Raw genomic sequence first — 24,101 nt, 5'->3', positions numbered from 1 at the left:
AAACAGCGTTAGCTCTCGTGGAGCGCTTATTATGCCTAATGGGGGGCGAACTGGGCTGTGCCAGTATCTTAATAATCACAATTTCTTTGTAAGGTTGCCAGCTTTAGCAAGCAAAAACACAGAACGTCTCGTTAAAGTTGAAGTTCAGATAAACAACAAACCACATTTTAGTATAAATATGTTTGGGACGTATTTATACTAAAAAGTGATTCGTTTATCTGAAAGTCCAGTTTAGCTGGATGTCCTGTATTTTATCTGGCAACCACTACCCTCTACGCAAGTATGGTTGTCCTCTTTTTTTTTTTTTTTTTTTTTTTTTTAGTAGAAAAGGAAGCTGAAGTTTAGAATTTAGAATTGGGTAACTTGCTTCTTCTGGTCCTGTAGCTAAAATAAATGATGAGATCACAAATCCATATTGTTACATGTATCAGTAATTTGTTCCTTTCTATTGCTGAGAATTCTAATATATAAATGTATCGGGGGATTTAAAAAATCCATATGCCAGTTGATAGACCTTTGAGTTGTTCCGGATTTCAGTGAATATAAATAAAACCATTATAAATATTCACATACATGTTGTACGGACATAGGTTTTCATTTATAAATACAAAGAAATGTGATTACTTGATCAAATGGTAAGTATATATTTTCTCATGTGAGAAAGTTCTTGGACTTACCTAAGCTTGAATCTATGGTTTGTTGTCTTTTTTAAAAAGGTTTTATTTTATTTTTTCCTAGTTGGAGTGGGGTAGAGGTAGAGGAAGAGAGAATCTTAAGCAAGCTCCATGCCCAGCACAAAGCCAGACACAGGGCTCTGTCTCACAATCCTGAGATCCAGACCTGATCTGAAATGAAGAGTCAGATGCTTAACCAGCTGAGCCACCCAGCCACCCCTTTTTTATTTTTTATTTTTAAGTAAACTTTATGCCCAGCCTGGGGCTCGAACCCAGGACCCCAAGATCAAGAGTCATATGCTCTACTGACCGAGACAGCCAGGTGCCCCTGTGGTTTATCTTTTGTTATGTTTTACAAATTCTTTTTTAAGTTTTTAAAATTTTCATTTAAGTAATCTCCACATTCTACATGAGGCTCAAACTCACGACCCCGAAATCAAGAGGTGCATGCTCTTCCGACTGAGCCAGCCAGGCACTCGTTTTGCAAACTCTCAGACATCATTTCTTTATTCTTCTGCCTAGTTTCTTCTCCATCTGGGACTCCAATTATACATGTCAGATATCGTTCCATAGGTTTTTTGGGGGGGTTTTGTTTTGTTTTGTTTTTAATTTTTATTTATTTATTTGACAGACAGAAATCGCAAGTAGGCAGAGCAGCAGGCAGATAGAGAGGGGGAAGCAGGCTGCCCACCAAGCAGAGAGACCAATGCGGGGCTCGATCCCAGGACCCCGGGATCATGACCGGAACCAAAGGCAGAGGCTTTAACCCACTGAGCCACCCAGGCGCCCCCGTTCCATAGGTTTTGAATACTGTGTGGTTTCACTCTTTCTGCAGGGGACTCAGATTGGGTTATTCCTATTGACATAGCTCTAAGTTTCCTGATTATTTCCTCAACTATGACGAGTCTACCGATGAGACCATAGAGGATATTCATCTCTGATCCTGTGTTTTTTTTATTTCAATTTGTCCCTTTCTTATAGTTTCTGCCTCTCTGCTGAAATGTTCATACATATCATATTTTTTACTAGATTTTTCAACATATTAATCCATTCAAGTCCCCATCTGATGATTCCAATATCCGGTCATATCTGTATATGGCCTTATTGTTTTGTCTATGAAAAATGAGTTTTTTCTTGTGTAACTCAAACTTTTTATTGAATGCCAGTCACTCGTTATGTAACACACTGAGGTAGACAAGTATTACCTGGAAATGGGTAGATCTGTTCTGTCAGGCTATTTGTGTGGGATTTCATCAATCCAGTCAGAAACTGAGCTGGGTTTGGGTTTTGTTGTTGCTGTGGTTGCCTTCAGTGCATTACAGATTTCATATCCTCTAGCATTATTTTGTGCTCTAGGATGGGGCTGAAGTACTTTTCTCAAGCCCTCATATGTCAACCTCAGCTGTCAGCTGTCCTGCACACCTGAACCACAGTGGTAAGTCTCTACAGCCTCACCTGTCCCTCACCAGCTGTTGTTACTAGCTCCTTGCTAGGTTGGTAGTTGGGAATGGGTTGGGGGTTCCTTGCTTTGGTTCAGCCTCAGTCTTTGGTAGGTCCTTTGTGGTCAGGCCTCGGGAATGGTTTTTCTCCACATTCTTGCCCCTTCTGTCTGTGGCATCAAAACTATGACTCATGTTTGGAGCTGGCCTTGTGGGGGAGTGTTTCCGGTCCTTCCTGCAGTAGTAGAATTTTAATAGTATTGGTTGGTAGGGAATCCTGGGGCTCAGGACTGAATCTTGTCCCCTGCCCCCAAGAGTAGTTTTTTTTCTTACCATTCTTACCAATGGGTCTTTACCTGTGCCCTAGGAACACATGCTTTTCTGTTCCTCCCTGAGTGGCTTGGGTCTTTTTTGCTCCTTATGAAGGAAGAGCCTGGGCAGGAGGAGGCAAGCGCTCCTACCTTTCCCACTGTAGCAGCAGATCTCTCCTACCTACCTCCAAACCCAGGAAGCTCTTTAGAGCTCCAGCACCCTCCCCTCCCTGTGGTCTTTCCCATGAATATGTGGCAGAGGTTTTGGGAAGAGCTTGTGAGTACATGCCAGCTCCCTTGGTGTCTTAGGCTCCCAGGGATTTTATACTGTCAAGTTAGTCCAAGTTTGGCCTTTTTAACATTGATTTCCTCTTACTTGCCATATGATGGTCAACACTTCTTCCTCTCACGCTGGGCTACAGGTGAGCCAGTCTACAAGTCTGATCTCTCCTTGGAAGGCTCTGTCCCTCCTTGAAATTCAGGCTATTTGGCTGCTCTGCCACATTAGCTCTCTGATAGATCCAGTAAAATGTATGATTTTATCATCTATCCACCTTTTCTTTTTGAGAGGGACATGACACTCCTTCCAGATACCTATACCACAGGCAGAAGTGGAGCTCCTGAGTGACCTCATGGAATGGAATGGAAAATAATACCACATGTTCAGATGTAGCCTTTAAAAACAAGTACAGTGAAAAAGAAACAGTATTTGTTTTAGTAAGTAGCTACTCTTGTCTGTGCAAGGTTCTGAACTAGAAGCCTAGGTTGAAAAAGAAGAGGAAGTGTTAGATGTTACAAACATGAGTGTTGATACTTTTTAAAACAGAAACGGCTAAAAAGCATGAGGAAAGTATTTTCACTGGCTGATTCGGTATTATTTAATGTTACTTTCATTTAATACTTAAAGTCATTATCTTATGTAGATGTCTCACACTGTGAAATATATTTCACTATGTATGTTCCTGATCGCCAGAAAATGAGGATAAACAAGTTAAGTATCGCCACTGAGGAAGCAACTCAGCTCTGAGGTTTTTTCTTTGTCCAGACTGCTCTTTCAATGGAATAAAGGGCAGACGGTTGTCTTTCAATGGAATAAAGGGCAGACGGTTGTCAAAGGGCCTGAATTTGTCTCTGAAAGTCTGCAATCCAGTAACTGGACTACACGTATACAAAGGCCCACAAAGAAGGAAGGGGTAAATGCACTGAAGAGATACAGGGCTGTCAATCAGGTCATGTCTAGATGGGAGGAAGGGAGAGCAGGAAAGTAATTCTGGAGAAGGCGCAGAAAGAATGAAGCATATTCTAGGTAGAGAAAACACCAGAACAAAAAAGCTCAAGGCAAGTGGGATATTTGGCTTATGACAAAAAGAGACTGTGTATTTAAAAAAAAAAAAAAAAAAAAAGGGTGCCTGGGTGGCTTGGTTAAGCATGTGCCTTTGGCTCAGTTCATGACCCTGGAGTCCCAGGATCAAGCCCCACATCAGCCTCCCTCAGAGAGTAGTCTGCTTCTTCTGCTCCTCACCCTGCTTGTGCTTTCTCTCTCTCAAATAAAAAAAAATCCTTAAAAAAAAAAAACAACTAGGGGCGCCTGGGTGGCTCAGTGGGTTAAAGCCTCTGCCTTCGCCTCAGGTCATCATCCCAGGGTCCTGGGATCAAGCCCTGCTGTGGGCTCTCTGCTCGGCGGGGGGGCCTGCTTCCTCCTCTCTCTCTGCCTTGCCTCTCTGCCTACCTGTGATCTCTGTCTGTCAAATAAATAAAATCTTTAAAAAAAAAATAAAGCTAAAAGATCAACAGCTACATACGTAAGGAAGAGGGTGACGTTAATTTATTCAAAAACTATCGCGTGCCTAACATTTGTCAGGTGTTCTAGCCTCTGCAGATACAGCAACTTAAAAAAAAAGAAAAAAGATAAAATCCCCGCACTATAGAGCTTATGCTCTAGTGTGATGTATCAGAAAATAAGGTGTATGTTATGCTGGTGTTTAGTGCTACGGAAAAAAACACAGCCAAGGAGGACAGGGAATGTGTTTAGGGGATGGCTGTTTTTACACCATTAAATAGGGTGGTCAGGGAAAGCCTCACTAAGAAAGAAATGTTTGAACAAATGCTTGATTGCGATGAGGGTGTGAGTTATACAGGTATCTGGGAGAAGAGTTTTCTAAGCAGATGGACAGCTAGTGCAAAGGCCCTAAGAAGAGGCCTGCTGGGGTGACTCGAGAATAGCAGGGACCCATGTGGCTGGGGTTTATGGAGCACGGAGAAGTAACAGATGAACTCAGGGAGGCAGTGGTCGGGTGGGTTTCGTATCATGTAGGATCTCATCAGCCATTGTCAGGAGTTGTATTTGTTTTGCTCTTTAGCAAGCTAAAAAACCTAAGTGGAAAATGCCTTATTCATTCTGGTTGCTGTGTTGAACACTGATTGAAGGGTGGTTTCCAGACCGTTTGGATGCTACTGCAGTAGGTCTGTAAGTCTACAGTGATTTGGCCCAGGACAGTAATTGTGGAGAGGGTGTGAAGTGGTCAGTTTGAAGACAGAGCTGATAGGATTTGATGACTTACTGCAGGTGGCACCTGAAGAGTCAAGGTTGATGCCAAGATTTTTGTTGTGAGCGACTGAAAGGACACAGTCGCCATTTAGCTAAGGGTGAACGCAGGAGAGGCAGATGTGGTGAGAGAAAGTCCACTGTGGTTTTGAACTTTCAGAGACTATTTTAGAGTTGGCATGTGAATTTATTTTTCGGAGAGACAGAGAGCGTGCACTCAGGGGAAGGGGTAGAGGAAGAAATCTTAAACAGGCTCTGCATTGGGCGTGATCTCATGCCCCTGAGATCATGACCTGAGCTGAAGTCAAGAGTCGGTCGTGTAACTGACTGAGCCACCCAGGCACCCCACTATGTAAATTGAATAGATGGTCTGAAAACAGTGAGATCACGGTAAGCAGAGAGAAAAGTGTAAGAAAATGAGATCTGGCACACTCCTTATGAAGAAAAGTTGTCACTGACATAGAAGCAAAACCAGGGGCTTTGTGTTCCAGAAACTAAGTCAAAAAAGGTTTTTAAGAAGGGAGAGATCAGCTGCCAGATGCTACTGAAAGATTAAGGAGATAAGGACTGAAAATCACCCATGTGTTTTAACAGTGTGGAATCTTGGAGAACTTGATGAGAGCAATTCTGGTAATGTGCTGGGGTGGAACAGGTTCAGGTGAGAACAGGAGGAGAGGAACTCAACGGTTTTGAAGGAGTTCCACTGTAAAGGGAGTAGAGATATGGGGTATCAGCTAAAGAAGGGCGTGAGGTCAGTTTCTAAGCTGAGAGAAGCCCTAGCACTATGATGGAAAGATGCAGGAGAGCAGCGGGCGAACTGTGTAAGTGACATCCTTGAACAGATGAGAGGATGAGACCAGCTGCGCTCGGTGGTGGGGCCAGCGTCAGACAGGAGCGCCAGCAGTTCATCTATAGTACTGGGAGGGAAGGAAGAGGTCCAGGAGGACAGGGAGAGGGCACGGAGGGGCTACCTATCAGGGGTGGGCCATTTTGGGTTATCTGAAAAGATGTTTTGGGGAGCAATGACCTGGAGTAAAAGCTGATGGAGACCTAACAACATGACACTTATATAATGGTTCTGTGAGTATGTTTATACGGAGCTCAAGCATCACCGACCTCTATGTTACAGTGAACTAACTCGATAGGGGGTTTCAGTTTAGCTCGTTTAAAGAAACAGAAGAGGCAGCATACCCCAGTGACCCTCCTACTAACTCTCTTCCCTCCAAGCCAGTCTTCTGACTCTGAGCCATACTATTCCATTCAGCCCTCATGAAAGCAAATGAAAGACACACTCAAGGTTTGTCTGCTTTATTTCACTACATTAAGTTAAGCTATAAGGCAAAACAGGAGCCTGTAATTCATAAAGATTAAGGAGTGCCTCCCATTCCCAAAAGGGACCAAAAAGGATGTTTCTTCACAAATATACGTGACATTTATTTAACTCATTACACCTATAAGCACTTTGAACAAAAGAAACCTCAGTGGGCTAATCAAACCACAAATACATATTAACTTAGCTTTATGTTTCCAAAACTGTAGCTTCTAGTGCTAACGACAATGCACTGGCCAGCAGTGGTGGACTGCCTGTGCGCTGCCAGTCCTACACCTGATCTAGTATAAAAAAGCGACAAACAGAATTCTGAATTCACCTCCTGCAGCTGTTGAACCATTTCTACTAATACACAGAATACTGGCTTGCACTGAGAACTATCTTAAGGAAAGAGCAAAACAATGGCTCTGTTATTCTTCAAGTTAATTTGGCTTCTGAGGAAAAAAAAAAATTCTATGATCAAAAGTGTTTTTGTGTTTCTGTGTTACATGGGGGTGATGAGACCCATTACTTCAACATATTACTTCGGGGAACAAACACTAACTACATGCCGTAAACACACAGTATACAAGCGAGCGTAGTCTGCAAATGTGCAAACACAGAAACCGTTCTCTCCCCTGACATCCGGGTCCTCCACGAGCAAGCGTGGAGGCGTGGCTTCAGCGCAGACTCCAGCACGTAGCGAAATAAAAACCGAGACACCAAAAATTAAAACCATTTCTCTGGTCTGCAAATTTGTCATTACATGACCCCTGCCCCAACTCCTAAGAGGCTAAACCTTACTTATTACTGTCATAATATTAGAGATATGTGTATTTCTTTCTTATGCTGCAGCGTATGTATTACTCTGTGGAACAATGTTTCATAAAGTCAGCTTGACCAAGTACGATTTAGTGTTCTTTCAAAGGCTTCCTAAATATTTTTGTCTTCCAAAGGGAGCTAGTAAGTTACTATGTCCTGCCTGTATTCTAGATTACTATGTATCTTAATTTTTTTTTTTTTTTACGCTAAAGGCTTGAACTTAAAAACAAAACGAGGATAAAAAGGAAATTTCTCTTTTCCCCCAAAATGTGTTGGCCACATGCTAACAATACATTTACAGAAAATGTGGTGCAGACAGTGGTCTACTTGGTCAAGTCTCATTTTAGAAAATGCCACAGAAATTAAGGTTAGCAAGCCAGCTCCAGGATACCCAAAGAAAACAGCATGTGTGCTGTCAGGCAAGTATTCTGGGGTACCAGCTGAACTATTTTGTGTTTTACAATCAAAACAGCCTTACTTGACACGCCTTATGACAGACTTTTTTTAAACTCGGGATGGGAAAAGGTTCTTTATCTTAATACCCAGTTTGGGATTCAAGAGATTGTAACTGCTATTTTCCCCTTCAAATCAATGGAAAGAATATTAGTTTGGATCATGCTAAAAATCTGACCTTTAAAATGTTTTCTGCATTCCAGAAGTGAACTCGTCTACCGAGTTTTCTTTGGCCTCTTTCCAGGTGCCAAATATTTAGAACTTATTGAGTTCAAGAGGCAGAGCAGATGTGGGGGGAGGGAGTAAAACACAGAAGGGCTACCTCCGGATGACAGCGTTAACCCCTGGATATTGCGGCAACATTTAAAAGTGAGTGGAATTTGCAACCCCTTGGTATGACATGTGATTGCCTGCTTCTCCAATTCTTAAAAGAAGTTCCATATTCTAATGAGAAAGAAATTTTAAGAGCACCTGATAAATATGCATCCTGTATTTACTCAGAAGACGGCAAATTGGAGCGCCTTAAGAATCTCACAGGTTTTGCCAAACACCACGAAACGAAAGACAGGGTGACAATTCTATTTTTCTGTCCAAACCACGGCAAGGTGGGAGCCAGATTGGCAGGTGAAGGGATATGTTTAGACTGCTAGATTATAGCTACATGGAATGCGGATAGCAGCTGGTACACGGACATCGGCGCTGGGTCATTAACAGCAGGTGTGCCTTGCGGTTATCATTTTACCTGTGAGATTGTGACCCTTTTTGAGGTCAGACTGGGAGACAGTATGGTCAGAGTTTCTCGGGTGGTAAATCTAATGCCACTCCAAAGGACAGCCATCCCCTCTCTTGGGAGGGAACTGCGCTGCTGTTATTCGACGTGCAGGGTTCAGTGAGGGAGACAGATTACTAGTATGAACAGAAGTGAGAGCAAGAGGAACAGCAGTTAGCCTGAGTCCCTAATGCCTTGCCAGTGCCCCCACCCTCCTAGGAACAGGATTCAGTAGTGCATGGGTACATTATTACAAACAAGGCTTAATGAAGCAGTAGCTTCCACATGTTAACATGGGCTCGTGGTGTCCTTTGCCCCACCAGTGGCACCTTTAAGGAAGAAGCGGGCCCAAGCTGAGTTCCACGTGCTGGGTGAGCCAGATGACTTCTGTGCCCTGGTCACTTTCTTCCATGGGGCGGATGGGGGCCGCCAGGTTTTTAAAATCATGCTTCATCTTAAAGCACACGGTCACTTCGCCCTCCTCCCGTTGTGGCGTCACTTTGATGAAAATGCCCACTTTGTTGGCCTTTCTGAAGGCTATAATGCTATGGAAAAAAGTAAGTACAGTGTTAGGTAGGTCACAAGTCAGCCAAGCCACTAAGACTTACATTTTATCTAATGACAAGTTATGACCATCATCTTGTTTATTAGCAACAGAGTTCTTTCAGCAAAATGTCAATCTACCTTTTTAATATTACAAAAGTAAAATACAGTCCTAAATAATTGAAATTCAAATGGGAAAAAAGTTAAGTCTTCCCTTATTTTCCCCTTCAGCACACAGAAAAACTACAAACACTTTGGTTCTTAACCTACCAGGTATTTTTCTACGAGTTTGCACCGACACAAAAGGGACACACTACTTGTTCTATTAACTTGGTTTTTTCCACTCAGTTTATCACAAATACTTTCCATGCTGGTATATACAGATCTTCTCCATTCTACTTAATGGCTGCAGAGTATTTTGTTATAGGTTTACTATAATTGGTATATACTGATGTTATTGCCAATTTTCCTGTCATAAACAATGGTGCCGTGAATATCCCTTTACGTTGATCTATGCGTGCATGTGGTAATGTTTCTATAGGATACAGACTGATATTAACTCAGAACTTTAAAGGAACTTCTGGAACACCATAAAATTAGTGTTTTTATAAATAAGCTCTGTAAATCAGAAATTTCTGGAATAGAAAAATAATCTCTTTAGTTGATATTTCCGTTTTGACTTTCTCTGACGTGCACTTCATGTTTGTGCTTTAATAACTTAGCTTCAAACAAAAAGTCTAAGGGCAATGAAACAGAATTTGATCTACTATTCAAATGATACTCCGAGAAAAGTTACTGGATTTAAACATTTACATAGTATCCTATAGTATTTATTTCTAAGTATCTGAAAGTCCTAAAAGTGCTATGTGAAGTATAATTAATTCAATTTTTTATTACTCTATCATATAATCTGACTAGAATTTGATATCTCCGATGATCTTTCTAGCAGCTGACCTTGGCTTAACAAATTTCTATATCTTAATTAATGTCATTTAAGGATCCACATAAAGCAATGATTACAGAAAATGCCTTTTGTATTGTATTAACTCAATACATTTTGTACTGTAGTAAATAAACCCTTGATTTGTAGGATTCATTAAAAAAAGTTTTCTTTTAAAATTTAAAAATAGTAAGAAGGAAAAACTGTCTTTCTAGCCTCATTTACCAGGCAACCACTGATAGCTGGGAAGCTTTAAAAATAAAAATAAAAAAATGCAGATTTCTGGTGCACCCCTAGACCTTCCAGAGAGAATCTCTGGGCTGGGGCCTGGAACTCTACAGAATGAAACAAAACACTGGTGCTTTCCAAAGTCAACTCAATTTTGCCAATCATGGTGCTAAACTCATCTTTGCCCTTTATTTATTTATCGTTCTGTTAAAAAAAACCTTACATGTGGGGCGCCTGGGTGGCTCAGTGGGTTAAGCCTCTGCCTTCGGCTCAGGTCATGATCTCAGGCTCCTGGGATCGAGCCCCACATCAGACTCTCTGCTCAGCGGAGAGCCTGTTTCCCCCCCTCTCTCTGCCTGCCTACTGTGATCTGTCAAATAAATAAATAAAAATCTTTAAAAAAAAAAAAAAAACACCTTATATGCTCCTTGTGCCAGCATATGAAGCTGTTCTTTACAGCTCCAAGTCTACCTTCTGTATCTTGCTTTGTGACACAGGATTCTGCCACCAATGTCTCTCTGCTTTTTAGGTTGGCTCCCTGTCAGGCTCATGTCCAATGGAGGGGTTCTAACGGAGCCTAGAAACCTGGACGGGGAAGTGGCTTGCTCCTGCCTATGAGCTGCCTCTGTGTGTGTGTATATGTGTGTCTGTGTGTGTGTGTGTGTGTGGGGAGGTGTTCCTGTGGGCCTCACTCCAGCAATGGTTCTTCACCCAGGAAGGGACAGTACCTGTTGCAGTTTTAGACTGTATCCTAACTGATGTATGGTCATCCAGGCAAAGGTTCGGCTTTTTACTTCTCAGTTATTAGGTAAGACAGAGTCAAATCTATTACTCAAAGGGCAGGTGGGGAGGGTATGTGGAGAAATCTAATGATAAAACTATAGAAGAGAATACTGTATCCTGTAACTATTAAAAATAATGCACTTGAAAATTTTAATTAACAGGGGAAAATATTTACTACTTAAATGGAAACAAAGATTAGAAACTGCTTACAGAATGATCCCAATGATGGAAGAAATACATAGAAGGACAAAGACCAAAATGTTAACGGTGCTCATCTCTGGCAGTGGGATTTTATTTTCCTTCTTCATGGTTTCATATATATATTCTGCAAATTTCTACAGTAATTTTTTATAAACAAGAAAAAAAATCACCTTAAAAAATCAAGATTAAAAAAAGTGGGGTCTGTAAGTGGGCCTCCTACATTAGCTAACTGTACTATGTTGGGGGAGGAGGTCACTAAGCTCTTACTCACTCAGGATCGTCCTGAAAGTCCTGGGGTTCTGCCAACTCATCATACTCTGCTGCTGCATCCTTGCCAGCTAGGACGAGCTCTTTGGGAGGCACCACCACCTGCAGAGTAAAAGAGAGAGCGCTGCCTCAGAACGGGTCAGTGTGTTGTAGGACATTCATTCCACAACATATGACACAGTGGTACACCAACCTAAACATACCGAAGGAAGTTTCAGGAAACAGAGTATTACTTCACTTATACAGAGTTTAAAAACTGTTAGGAACACAGACATTTCTAGTGAAAGTACAAGAACAAAGAACAGTTAAGCAGCAGTCTTCAGACTAAGCCTTATGTTGTAACTAGGCCTCAACTTTGCTATGTCAGAGGTTAGCAGGTAATGATGTCAACCACATTTGTAATTACGGATATGAATGAGGATGGGAGGTATAAAGAGAAAGATAGCAAGTCTACAAACTGGGGTACACATCAGGCACTTATTTTTGTCTCACAGGAACAGGTTATTAGCGTTACTAAAAAGAGCAAGGACAGATGAGTGTCACTGCTCTTTGCAAGTGATGCTAATAAGTGAAATCATTAAAAAGCAGAAGGAAAAAAGAAAAAGGAGACAAAGAAATTCCCTACTAATAAGTATTTTTTCAAATAATAGCTAATTAAAGATATAGGAATCATTTCTATCAATTTTTGTGTCATGCTGAATTATGAGTCAATAATAGATTACCCATTGAGTAAAGTTCTTGATCTAAAATTTCAAATACTAGATGTATCGCCAAGTAACAAAATGAAAAAAAGGCCACATTTTATTCATTCAATTAACATTTACAGAAAGTCAAAATCACCTATTTTAATATTTAGTGCTGTGTATACTGTATGTAAGCGGAGGGCATCTAGAGGAGGCACAGCATTTAGAAGGATATGTTATTTCCTAGGAGTCTTGAGGCCTGAGCAGGAGTCAGACAGAGAGATGCGGGTATGTATGTCAGTAAATGGCACTCGAGCTAGAAGAACAGCATCTGCAATTCCCACCGCATCTGCTTGGAGGATATACATTAATATGTGTAATTTGGAGAATGCTAGATTTGAGGATCTGGGGAAAGGTCATCCTGGAAGAACAGATTGGGGGGACCACTGAGAACTGCTTATGCTATGTGGAGGAATTTGGATTTTCTCCCTAAGTCAGAGGGATGCCAAATGATCAGTCTACCATTATCAGAGTTAGATTTTAGAAAGATCACTTTGGAAGCAAGACAGACGACAGGCTGGAATGGCAGTGGGGGTGGATTCCGAACAGGTCAGCAAGGACATTACTGGCACAGTACAGGTAAGAAAGGATGAGACCTTCAAACAGGGCAGTGGCAGTGTGATTGTGCATAAAATAAAACAAAAAACAAAGCAAAACAACAATAACAAACTCAGGGGTGCCTGCGTGGCTTAGTCGGTTTAACACTGCCTTTGGCTCAGGTCATGATCCCCAGGGTCCTGGGACAGAGTTTCGGGCTCCTTGATCAGTGGGGAGCCTGCTTCTCCCTCTGCCTCTGCCTCTCTCTCCCTCTCTCCTTCTGTCTCTCATGAATAAATAAATAAAATCTTAAAAAAAAAATAAATTCAGGAGGTGAAATCAAAAGAAACTGATAATTGCTTGAATGTGGAAATGGAAGACAGTGTGGAGTCCTTTAAAGCCACGTCAAAAGGCCCCTCCAGGAGAAGTCACGGTCCCTCAAAATGCTCCTACCTTAGCAGTGCTGTTGATATCATCTGGGTCCCCCTCCTCGCACTCCAGCAGTGTCACATGGGTGAGGTTCTCCACTGGATTCGTAAGCGTCAGGAGGACCTGGCTCTCCTGGGGAAAAGAACAAGCCTCTCTCAGACATGTTCCACTACTGCCACCTTGGTCCACTCTCTTATTGCTGTACCAAGCATTTCACAAAATCGTCACCTCCTGCACCTGCCCCCCATTATTCCTGAGCAATAACACCCACCTCTACATCACTACATTCTCAAAGTGCTCACAGATTCCTATTCTACTATTTATATTAGGCTATATATGCTATGGAGCTCCTTAAATTACATGAGGAAATAGGGCAGATCCCATAGAAAGGGCCAGGTACTAGACTCAGAAGTTCTGAGGAATGTACATTATCTAACTGATTAAAGTTTACAACTCTTGCTCCATCCAGTCCTCCACTTAAGGACTCCTGAGCAACAACTTAAGTCTGCTTAATCTGAAAGTCCTCATAAAGCATGAGAGCCACAGGGTAGCCAGACAGAGAAAAAAAAAATTCATCAGGACTCTAAAAGACTTTTAAGACTTCTTGTCCCATAATTTGCCCTTGTTTGGTACTTTCTTGAGGTTAGCAAAATCTTTCAGATGAACGTGGACTCCATAAGCAGCATGAAAGGAAAGAACAAAAGGGGCCGTTACAGAATATTCTACACTCATGGTGGGGGAGAGGGGGCATAGATAAGGAACTCAAAGAAGAGAGGGGCTGTGGTAAAGAAATCCTGTTGATTCCTGGTATCTGACACACGCACACACATGGGATGTGGAGAGTCTCCTGGTTGGAGAAGAGCTAAAGATGTCTGTGGGATAAAACATCTTCCTTCTTTCCCCACCCATGAGTTCATCTTTACATAATTTACATGCTGCTCCTTCTAAACGTATGTCAAAGATGCTGTTGCCAAGAATCCCAGCTTAAAGAAGTTAAAAATCCCAATCCCTTTATGACTTCAAACTTTCTTTTCTTTCCCTTGCTCCTGAATCTCATGCTACACACACACAGCCGCCCACATACACACACACACACACACACACATTTCTTATCAGTTCTTTATCTTCTTGCTAAAAAGCAAAGTACTAACCTTCATGTAGCGAAGGTTGGGAATTGACATGATTCTCACTTCTGGGATATAATTGCTATGTGTGAATAAAAAATACATTAATGTCCACTGAAGTCTCTTAAAATCATTGTTACTTTCCTTTCAAGCGATTTCAGTGAAGATTTCTTCAAGTTAATCAGAACATGTCACAGAAAAAGAATTTCAAAGAATCATACCATCATAATAAGAACTTAAGACTTATGAAACCAACTGTTGAGTTCTTTCTGAAATCGTATGTACACTTCTACATACAGCCTATATATCTGTGTGCATCATGGTAGATATCTTCCTTATACATTTGCTAGATATATTTTTTGAGATTTTATTAATTCATTTCTGTAAATCTGAAAGGCAACTGGTTACAGGACCCACAACCTACTTAGTAACACACTGCAGAGGTTGAAACACACTACCACAAACTTATCAAACACTTTTATAAGCACTGTGTGCTAGGCAATGTTTTAAACACTTTAACTTAATCTTCACTGTGACTGCATGAGAGAGGTGTTATTACCATCACCCCCATTACAGAGATGAAAAAACTAAGCTTCAAAGAAGCAGTAACTTGGTGAGTAGCCAGAATTCAAACTCAGGCAGTGTATCGCCAGGGTCCTTCCCCTTAACCACTGTTTCACTGCCCAAGAAAGACAACAGAATACTGTACTCACATGTGCTTAGTCTGAACTCAAAATCACCCAGGGTCAAATCTCAGCTTAGTGTTTATATACCTATTCTTTCCTCCAAAGTCAACAGACCAGCATTTCTCAACATTCTTGACTGCTGGAAGGACTTTTTATTTTTAATTGCTGCAGAATATTCTACAACCTCAGTGTACTGCAATTTAATCAACTATTTGTTAATGGTTAATCAGCTTGACACTGAAATTGTTTTTAGCTTTTTGCCATTAAAATGTTACAATACACATCCTTACATATGTATCTTTAGATATTGGTGGCTTTGTTTCAACAGAATAGATTCCTGAGATGGTACTGCTGGTTTAGTCTATGTAACTTTGTCTTGACATTCCAGACCGCTCTCCAAAAAGACTCTAGCAATCCACAAACCTACCAACAATGTATGCAAATACGTTTCCCCACATGCTCACAAGCACTAAATGCTCTTTATTATTTTAAACTTTTCCTATCAAGTCTCAGCATCTTTCCATGTATTCGCTGACCATTTGAAATTCCTCTTCTATAAACTGCCAGTTCAAATCCTTTTGTCCTACTCACATTTTCATCTTTCCAATCTGTGGGAATTCTGTCTTCCAGGGACATTAAATTTTTATCTGTCATGGAGTAGCAAATATTCTTTCCTGCTCTATTGTCTGTCTCAGGATTCTGTTGTCAAATATATAAATGTAAAAATATATGTAGATATATTTTTTTTTTACAGTTTATGGGTTTTTTGTGGTTTTTTTTTGTTTTTTGCTAAGGGTCAGCTATTTTCTTCTTTAGTGGTTTCTGGGTTTCCTGCCTTACTAATTCCCTCTAAGCATTTCTTGCCCTGAAGTCAAGACAGTATTTTCCTAATTTTTCAAAATATTTTTAATAAGTAGTTTTCATTCACAAAATTCCCTTCTATTGACAAGTCCCAGTGAATTAACACTAATAATCACTTTTATCCCACTCAATGAACACTGTTGCAGGGATCCTCTTTGATTTGTTCTACTTGGTTATTTTTTACTTAATATTTTGGATCATTATCAAAACTAGGTACGTTTTAACTTGCAATCAATGACCAGTATCTCTCTGTCCAATAACTAATTAACAATCACCACCTGGAGACCATACCATCATTGTGTCCCTGATGCAAACACCCTTGATTCTAGGTCTGTAATTTGTTTTAAAGTTCAGGGTATAGAACTTGAAACCTAAACAGAAAAAACAGCAAGATAATTCTGATGAAGTTTTTCAAGCCCAGAGTAAATACATTTTGTGTTGAAAAAGTCAAAGAACAATAACTAAAAACACTGATCCCAAAATACTCACACAGCAACCAGCTGGATTTTGAATTTGATAGATGTTGGATTAAACTCTGGCTTGCTCAAATTATGTTCACATTTCTAAAGAGAAAAATTTATAGTATGTATTAGAGGAAAACAAAAAAAATCTCTGCTGGATCCATACAGCTACTAAATTCAGAAGGACAGCACTGACTTGAGTTTTGTTTTGTTTTATTCTGCTATAAGACCGCATGTTCTGATTGCCAACATTTGCAAAAGATGATGCTTTGGACTTCTCTGGACATAAGCAAGAACCTATCAGATACTATACCTTTGCGGTGCTTAATAACTACTGAAATAACAACAACTAACACATACTGAGAACATACTAAGTGTGCTGAATCATATGCTCCTTAATTGGATTTAAACATGACACTGACTTTATAAGGTAAGTGTAGGTACCCAAACTGTTATCGTCCCCATTTTACACATTATGAAAATGGGGCACAAGAAGGGTAAGTCATCTCACCCAACTCCACAGAGCCAGTAAGAATTAAAGCTGGGTTAGCACCTGGGTGGCTCAGTCGGCTGACCATCCAACTCCTGGTTTAGGCTCAGGTCATGATTTTTGGATCATGGGACTGAGCCCCCAAGTTAAGGCTCCACACTCAGCTGGGAGTCTATCTGAGATTCTCTCCCTCTGCCCCCCACCTCATGCTCTCTCTAAAATAAATAATCTTAAAAAAAAAAAAAAGAATCAAAGCTGGGATTTAAATCCAAGTAGTGTGATTTCAGATCCCATGCTTTAAAATACATTAACAATTTTTTACTTTCTTTAATGGGTACTACATACACTTGGTTAAAAAATTTCTTAACAGTACAAAACAGGGACAGTGTAAAGGTACCCATTACTTGTCCCCTTGTCCTCCTCCCCAGAGTCCTACCAGTATCTCATGTGTTTTCTCATTAACAGCCTGTGCACATACAAGTATGTGCACACATTGTCTTTTTTACAATAACAAAAAAGGGAGCATTTTATATACTCTTTTGCCCTTTACTTTTTTCCTTATCGATCTTAGAATTCTATACCAGCACACACAGAGCTATCTCTGTATCTTACTGTCATCATTTCTGTACCTTATTCAACCATACCCACACTGATAGATATCTGTGACGTTTCCATGATTTTGCTATTATAAATAAGGCAGCAACGAGTAAGTATTCTTGCATATCAGTCATTTCCCATATGTGTTAACTTGTGCTAATCTGGTTTACTATCAAATGGTATTTCACTGCAGTTTTAACAGACATTTCTCCGATTTCTGGAGGAGTATCTTTCATGTTTATTGGCTATTGGGATTTCCTCTGCTGTGACTTGTATGTTAGTATTTACTGGATCTTCACATACTGACTGGAGTATGTTTTCCTTACTAATTTGCTGAAGTTCTTTACATGTTCTAGACACTAATCCTTTAATTATATATCTTATAAATTACTTTTCTCGGGTTATGGCCTATCTTTTCATTACTACGGGTGTTCTTTGGAGTGCAGGTATAAGTTTCACTGTGTCAAATATATAGCATTGATTCCTCTATAGTTTGTGATTTGCCTTATTTATGGAATACTCCCTACCCAGAAGTCAAAGATTTTCCTGTCTCCTTTTGGAAGTTTCGCTCTTCATATTTGCTCATTCATGTTTCTAATGTTCCAGGGCACCTGGGTGGCTCAGTCAGTTAAGCATCTGCTTTCGGCTCAGGTCACGATCTCAAGGTCCTGGGACTGAACCTAGCATCGGGCTCCCTGGTCAGTGAGGGTCTGCTTCTCCCTCTCCCTCTGCCCCTCTCTCCGGCTCATGCACTCTTCTCTAATAAATAAAAATTACCTTTAAAAAAAAAAGAAGTTTCTAATGTTCCCGAAATTGACTTTTGTGAATGGTGTGAGACAGAGACCGAATTTTATTTTCATGTAATTATTTGACCTAGGAAAATCTAACAGGCTATTCTTTCCCCAGTGATCTGCAATGCTGTATTTGGTAAATACCAAGTTTTCTCACACCCATGAGTCTGTTTCTACTTTCTCTACTCTGTTCCAAGTCTGTTAACCTACATAAATGCATATTAAAAAAGATTTTTGTTTATACACACACATATTTCTTTTCCTTCCTGCCCTCCCTTCCTTACACAAAAAGTTGTGTACCTGCCACACACCCTATTTTTTGCATTCAAAAATATATCCCATAGGGGCGCCTGGGTGGATCAGTGGGTTAAAGCCTCTGCCTTCGGCTCAGGTCATGGTCTCAGGGTCCTGGGATCGAGCCCCACATCGGGCTCTCTGCTCAGCGGGGAGCCTGCTTCCCCCACCCCCTCTGCCTGCCTCTGCCTACCTGTGATCTCTGTCTGTCAAATAAATAAATAAATAAAAATCTTAAAAAATATATATATATCCCATATTAGTACATTCCTTTTTAGACTTCTAGTACTCACTTCTATGGATATACCATAATCTGCACATTTTGTATTTGTGGAAGCCCACCTACCCTGAAGACAGATTGATCAATAGGAAACTGCTTATTTACTTTTGATAAATCTGGTGAATTGTACAGTCAACATGAATCTTGTATAACATCTTATGAATTTACATATTAAAATTTACTATCATTAATCTCCTTAAAGGAATCAACTTTTTGTTTTATTGCTTTTTTGTATTTTACAGTGGTTTTTTTTTTTTTTTAAAGATTTTATTTATTTATTTGACTGACAGAGATCACAAGTAGGCAGAGAAGCAGGCAGAGAGAGAGGAGGAAGCAGGCTCCATGCCAAGCAGAGAGCCCGATGTGGGGCTCGATCCCAGGACCTTGGGATCATGATCTAGGCCTAAGGCAGAGGCTTTAACCCACTAAGCTGCCCCTTTACAGTTGTTCTTAACTCATTAGTATCCTCTTCCTTCATGTTTCCTTGTACTTACTTTGCTGTTCTTTTTCTAACTTCTTGAAATGTCTGCTGAAACACTGATCTTTTATTTCTTCCTTTCTAATATACAGATTTACTTCTAGGCATGGTCTTAGCTGTGTCCTATAAGTTTTCCTCTACAGGAATAACTAATTCCTAATTTAATTTTACTCTGATCAAATAACATATTCTAATAATATCATCTTTTGAAAAATGTTGAGGGGTGCCTGGGTGGCTCAGTGGGTTAAAGACTCTGCCTTCGGCTCAGGTCATGATCCCAGGGTCCTGGGATCAAGTTCCACATTGGGCTCTCTGCCCAGCAGGGAGTCTGCTTCCCCCTCTCTCTGCCTGCCTCTCTACCTACTTGTGATCTCTATCTGTCAAATAAATAAATAAAATCTTTAAAAGAAAAAAAAAGAAAAAGGTTGGGACTGACTTTATGACCAGTATACAGTTAATTTTTATAAGTGTACTGTGAATACTTGGAAAGAATGCATATTCTGCAGATAATTGGGTACATGTTTGTTCTCTCGGTTACTAAGCGAAGCATGTTTAATTTCCCCAAATCATTTGTCTAAAATAATGTAATTTTCTCCAATGTTTCGGTATTTTGAGTCTACGTTATTTAGTGCATATAATTTTAGAACTGTTACATCCTCTTTGTGAATTATTTCTTCCTTTATGAATTATCCCTCCATTTAAAAATTTATTATTTATATGATCTATCTTTCCCATTTATCTTCACTTCCAAACTTTCTGAATTCTGTTTCTTATGATTAGCATAGAATGGGCAGGCATTTTGTTGGTTTTAAATATTTAGTCTTTTTTTTTTTTTAAAGATTTTATTTATTTATTTGACAGAGAGAGAGCTCACAAGTAGACAAAGAGGCAGGCAGAGAGAGAGGAGGGGAAGCAAGCTCCCTGCTGAGCAGAGAGCCCGATGCGGGGCTCGATCCCAGGACCCTGGGATCATGACCTGAGCCGAAGGCAGAGGCTTTAACCCTCTGAGCCACCCAGGCACCCCTTAAATATTTAGTCTTTTAACAGAAGCATTTACTTCACTGGCGTTTATATAAATACTGAAATATTTGGCTGTAAATCTATCTCACTACATGCTTTCTATTTGAACCACCGGTTTTATGCTCTTTTCCCTCTGTTCTTTTTGTACATGGCTTTTATCAAGCTGAGGAAGTTCTGTATTGCTGTTTTGATCTACAAGGTTTCTTTTCCATGTTCTTTTGGTTTTCTTCTACAATGTATTTATTGAAGAAACTCGGCTGTCTTATAAATTCATAGAGGCTGGATTTTGCTAATGTTTCTTCTTTTTCCTTTCTTTTATTTTATAACTCCTCTTTGTTGCCTCTCTATCAGCCTGAAAGTCATACATTCTTTCACTACTCTTCTAGGGGTTAGTGTTATGAATTTATTGACTTTCAGGTACCTCATTTTCCACATCTGTAGAACAGGGGTAACAACAGTACCTACATCTCATAGTTGTAAGGATTTTTATCTTGAAAGCATTTAAAATGGTAACTGGACACCCAAGTACATTCTCTATAAGCATATTTTATATTTACTACATTCTAGAAGTTTCGACATTGGCCAGATATCAATGTTTATTTCATTCCTGCTTTTCTCTGGTACAAACGGCAACTCTACAGAATGGAGTAATTACCCGACAGCGCAGGGACCGTTTGATCAGAAGATGTTTGTGACGAGGATAGAGCTGTGAAGCACAGACTGGCTGGAAGTCAGGCTGCAAGAGGCGCTGCTGAAGGGTGGTCACTAGCATGAAAGGCAGAAACCAGGCTTAGTTTACAATGACTCACTCAAAATTAGACTTACGAGATAACACTTGAAACAACACTTCCTTTGTGAACAGCCCTTCCAACACATGAAACAACACTTCCTTTGTGAATAGTTCTTCAAAAAACTACAATAGAGAAATCTGACATTTTAAAGTTCTTCAAGTGATTATATCTATTTCATTTGTTACTGGATTTATGTTACTACTAACAACCATGACGCCATCAAAAAATCTCAAAACTCAGGGCATATTAGTAACAAAAGCAGAATTAGGTGTAAAATAGAAACCAAGGAAAAAAAAGTAAAATATTACCCTCTGTTAAATTTACTGGTCTTGTATAGTAATCTTCAGGTAGAGGTTCCACTTCGTCTACAGCCTGAGCTGGCTCAATCTTTATCTCTTTCTGGTCCTCTCCTTCTTTAAGGCTAAAAGATAAAAAGCACTAATTTCTCAAAGGTCCACTTAATTGCCTTCAAAGTGTACAATATCAATAACTGACGTATTCTTCTATTGCAGAACATTCTTTCTCTGTTGGGGTCTTTTCTAAGCATGACAATCTTCTTCCCCAGTAGCAAGTGTTTTATGTCACATTCCTCCAATTCATTTGGATACCTGCTTTTCTCCTCAAAGCCATTTAATGTCCAAACTTACGACAGTCCGGCAAGGGTACTGATGGTTGCACCAGCTCGTGGTCGCTGAAGCCTGGTTCCAAGACCATATTTGTCCTAAAAAGAGTTCAGAAATTCCAATTACAAATGCTACGTTTATACATCCTATTTACCACAAGAAAGACTTTTGGGTGGGCCAGCATGAGAAGCTCAGGGAAATAAGCAAAAAAAAAAAAAAAGCTAATTTGAAAGCTCCTTTTAAAGAAAGTAATTTGTAGCCCCACATCATCTTATTTTTAAAATAATTAGCAAAAGCACCAAACATGGAGACTGAAACTACATTAGTAGAGTAAAATTGAACTAAATGTGATTTTTTTTTTAAACTATTAATCTAAAAATATCTAAGCTATGACTTAGACCAGAACTATGTGAAGTGTCTATGGCAAATGATGAATGTCTTCTTGGAACACCAGCGATCATCTGCTAACTTCTTCAGGGTTAGCAAGAATCATAAAAGAGAACTTACCACTACATGAATAGTGTGTTGCTGTAGGCCCCCAAATAGCAGCAGGTTGCAACAGAGACAAAAAAATGCAGCATAAGACAGAAGCAAACTCATACAGCAGGCAGGTTATAAGGGAAGCTGGAAGAATAGTGCCTTTAATTCAAACTCCTCTCCTACATACACTAGTGCATATGCTGATTCTACCACTGGGCTATTCTGAAAATTTCATTTAGACTTCATTAAAGTCTCTGGTAATGTAAATGCTTTGAATGTCTTAATGTTTTATTTTGTTCTAAACTAAATATTTTTATATGGACCCCACCAATCCTTAGGGATCCAATGGCTTAACTAATTCTCATATAGAAGCAGTATGACAAGTTACATTTCCTCAGCTGTCAATCTACACCACAGGATTGTTGTGTAAAATATGTGAAAAGTCCTTATTAGAATAGTGCCTGACAAATCACTGTCCTTCAATCAATGTTACTTATTCAATGTCAACCTGCTCGACCCCAAGCAAGCATACAGAAAAGAAACTGTTCTACGAGAGCAAATAAAACGTGGGGGACAGTAACAAAAGCTCCATATGCTCATGTTTTGCTTCTGGATAGCACACAGACTGTAGTGAACGACTTCTGTGAAGAATTCCTATCAATGACACTGGCATGTATTACTATTTATTTAACCATGAGAAATGCACTGTGTAAGAGTCAGTGTTCTTCACACTGGAGAACTATAGGAAGGTATCAGAAATAATAAATTGAGCTGGGAACCCATTACTATAGGATGTCAAAGGTGGCCTACCTGTCTAATATGAATAAAATCTAACACTTGCCTCTCTTCCTCTGTAGTTTTGTCATATCTACAAAATTAAACACTAGCCCTGGGGAATAATCAGAAGAGAGAGGGCAATGATAGAAAAAGGAACACAAACGTCCTTAAAACTCAAAGAACTCAAAAAGAGTGAATGAAATGGCAAAAGCCTAACTGCTGGACTTAACCACCTATGATTTGAGAAACCTTTCTTTGCTACCCATCATTCAGAAATCTAAGGTCAGTGGCCACCTTCTGAAACGGTCACTGTTCTCAAGGCACACAGGCCTTGTGAACAACGAACTGCACACTCCTTTTTGTACCAAGTCCTCACCGAAAAAGCCAAAGGCATATAGTTTCTACGCCGTGCCAGTTTCTTGCGATCCCGTTCAACCTTCTCCTTCTGAGCAAGCTGCTGGTAATATTCAATCAGTTTGTTCATCTGTAAGACATTGAAGACGCACTAACTGTTTTCATGAGGAAGCTAACAGGAAGTATGAAAAATTAAGCAATGACACTAACTGGACACAAAATGAACAGAGAAGACAAATTACTACAGTGGACAAATTTGCCCTTTTCCTCAAAAAGAATTTCTTTTCATTACATTTCTCTGTATAATTTCAGAATTAAAATGGAACCTTTAAGTTTAACAATGGGAAGAAATGGGTAATGAAAAGGCTAGGAAATTTCATGCCCTCTTGTTTTACTTCACTTTTACTTTTTACCTTTTTACTTCCTTTTACTTCATTACTTATTTCGCCCTACAACTACTCCCATTTTTTCTGTATGGCCACAGGCCTCTTTCTTTCTTTCTTTCTTTTTTTTTTAAAGATTTTATTTATTTATTTCACAGACAGAGATCACAAAGTAGGCAGAGAAGCAGGCAGAGAGAGAGGAGGAAGCAGGCTCCCTGCCAAGCAGAGAGCCCGATGCGGGGCTCAATCCCAGGACCCTGGGATCATGACTTGAGCCGAAGGCAGAGGCTTTAACCCACTGAGCCACCCAGGCGCCCCAGGCCTATCTATTTCTAAGAATGTAACATCTTATACTGTGTCTTCTCCCCCACTCATTTGTTTTCATTTTTAAAATGTGTCCTTGGGGCACCTGGGTGGCTCAGTGGGTTAAAGCCTCTGCCTTCAGCTCGGGTCATGATCCCAGGGTCCTAGGATTGAGCCCCATATCGGGCTCTCTGCTCGGCAGGGAGCCTGCTTCCCTTCCTCTCTCTCTGCCTGCCTCTCTGCCTACTTGTGATCTCTCTGTCAAATAAATAAATAATCTTTAAAAAAATAAAATAAAATACGTCCTAATCCTAA

The 24,101-nt window shown here is 40.0% G+C and overlaps 1 protein-coding gene across 2 annotated transcripts in view; it reads right to left on the bottom strand.

Annotated features, from left to right (window-relative positions):
• Positions 1 to 7,321: 7,321 nt before the first annotated feature.
• Positions 7,322 to 24,101, bottom strand: part of LOC111141168 (dynactin subunit 4) — a 29,676-nt gene continuing 12,896 nt past the window's right edge. The window contains exons 5-14 of one of the 2 annotated variants that reach the window (XM_022493538.1): positions 23,123 to 23,230; positions 21,997 to 22,017; positions 21,514 to 21,587; positions 21,175 to 21,287; positions 20,731 to 20,840; positions 16,154 to 16,227; positions 14,145 to 14,199; positions 13,018 to 13,125; positions 11,289 to 11,386; positions 7,322 to 8,867 (exon numbers count right to left, since the gene is read on the bottom strand). In XM_022493538.1, coding sequence (XP_022349246.1) covers positions 8,654 to 8,867; positions 11,289 to 11,386; positions 13,018 to 13,125; positions 14,145 to 14,199; positions 16,154 to 16,227; positions 20,731 to 20,840; positions 21,175 to 21,287; positions 21,514 to 21,587; positions 21,997 to 22,017; positions 23,123 to 23,230 — 975 coding nt within the window. In that variant the 3' untranslated portion in view covers positions 7,322 to 8,653. The remainder of the gene's footprint in view (positions 8,868 to 11,288; positions 11,387 to 13,017; positions 13,126 to 14,144; positions 14,200 to 16,153; positions 16,228 to 20,730; positions 20,841 to 21,174; positions 21,288 to 21,513; positions 21,588 to 21,996; positions 22,018 to 23,122; positions 23,231 to 24,101) is intronic. The other variant, XM_022493537.1, reaches the window with a different exon arrangement.

This window comes from Enhydra lutris, unplaced genomic scaffold, assembly GCF_002288905.1.
Source record: "Enhydra lutris kenyoni isolate GAN:26980312 unplaced genomic scaffold, ASM228890v2 scaffoldscaffold5, whole genome shotgun sequence".
Classification (NCBI taxonomy): Eukaryota; Metazoa; Chordata; class Mammalia; order Carnivora; family Mustelidae; genus Enhydra; species Enhydra lutris.
The sequence above is the reverse complement of the archived record's forward strand: the minus strand, read 5'-3'. Positions and strand labels throughout refer to the sequence as shown.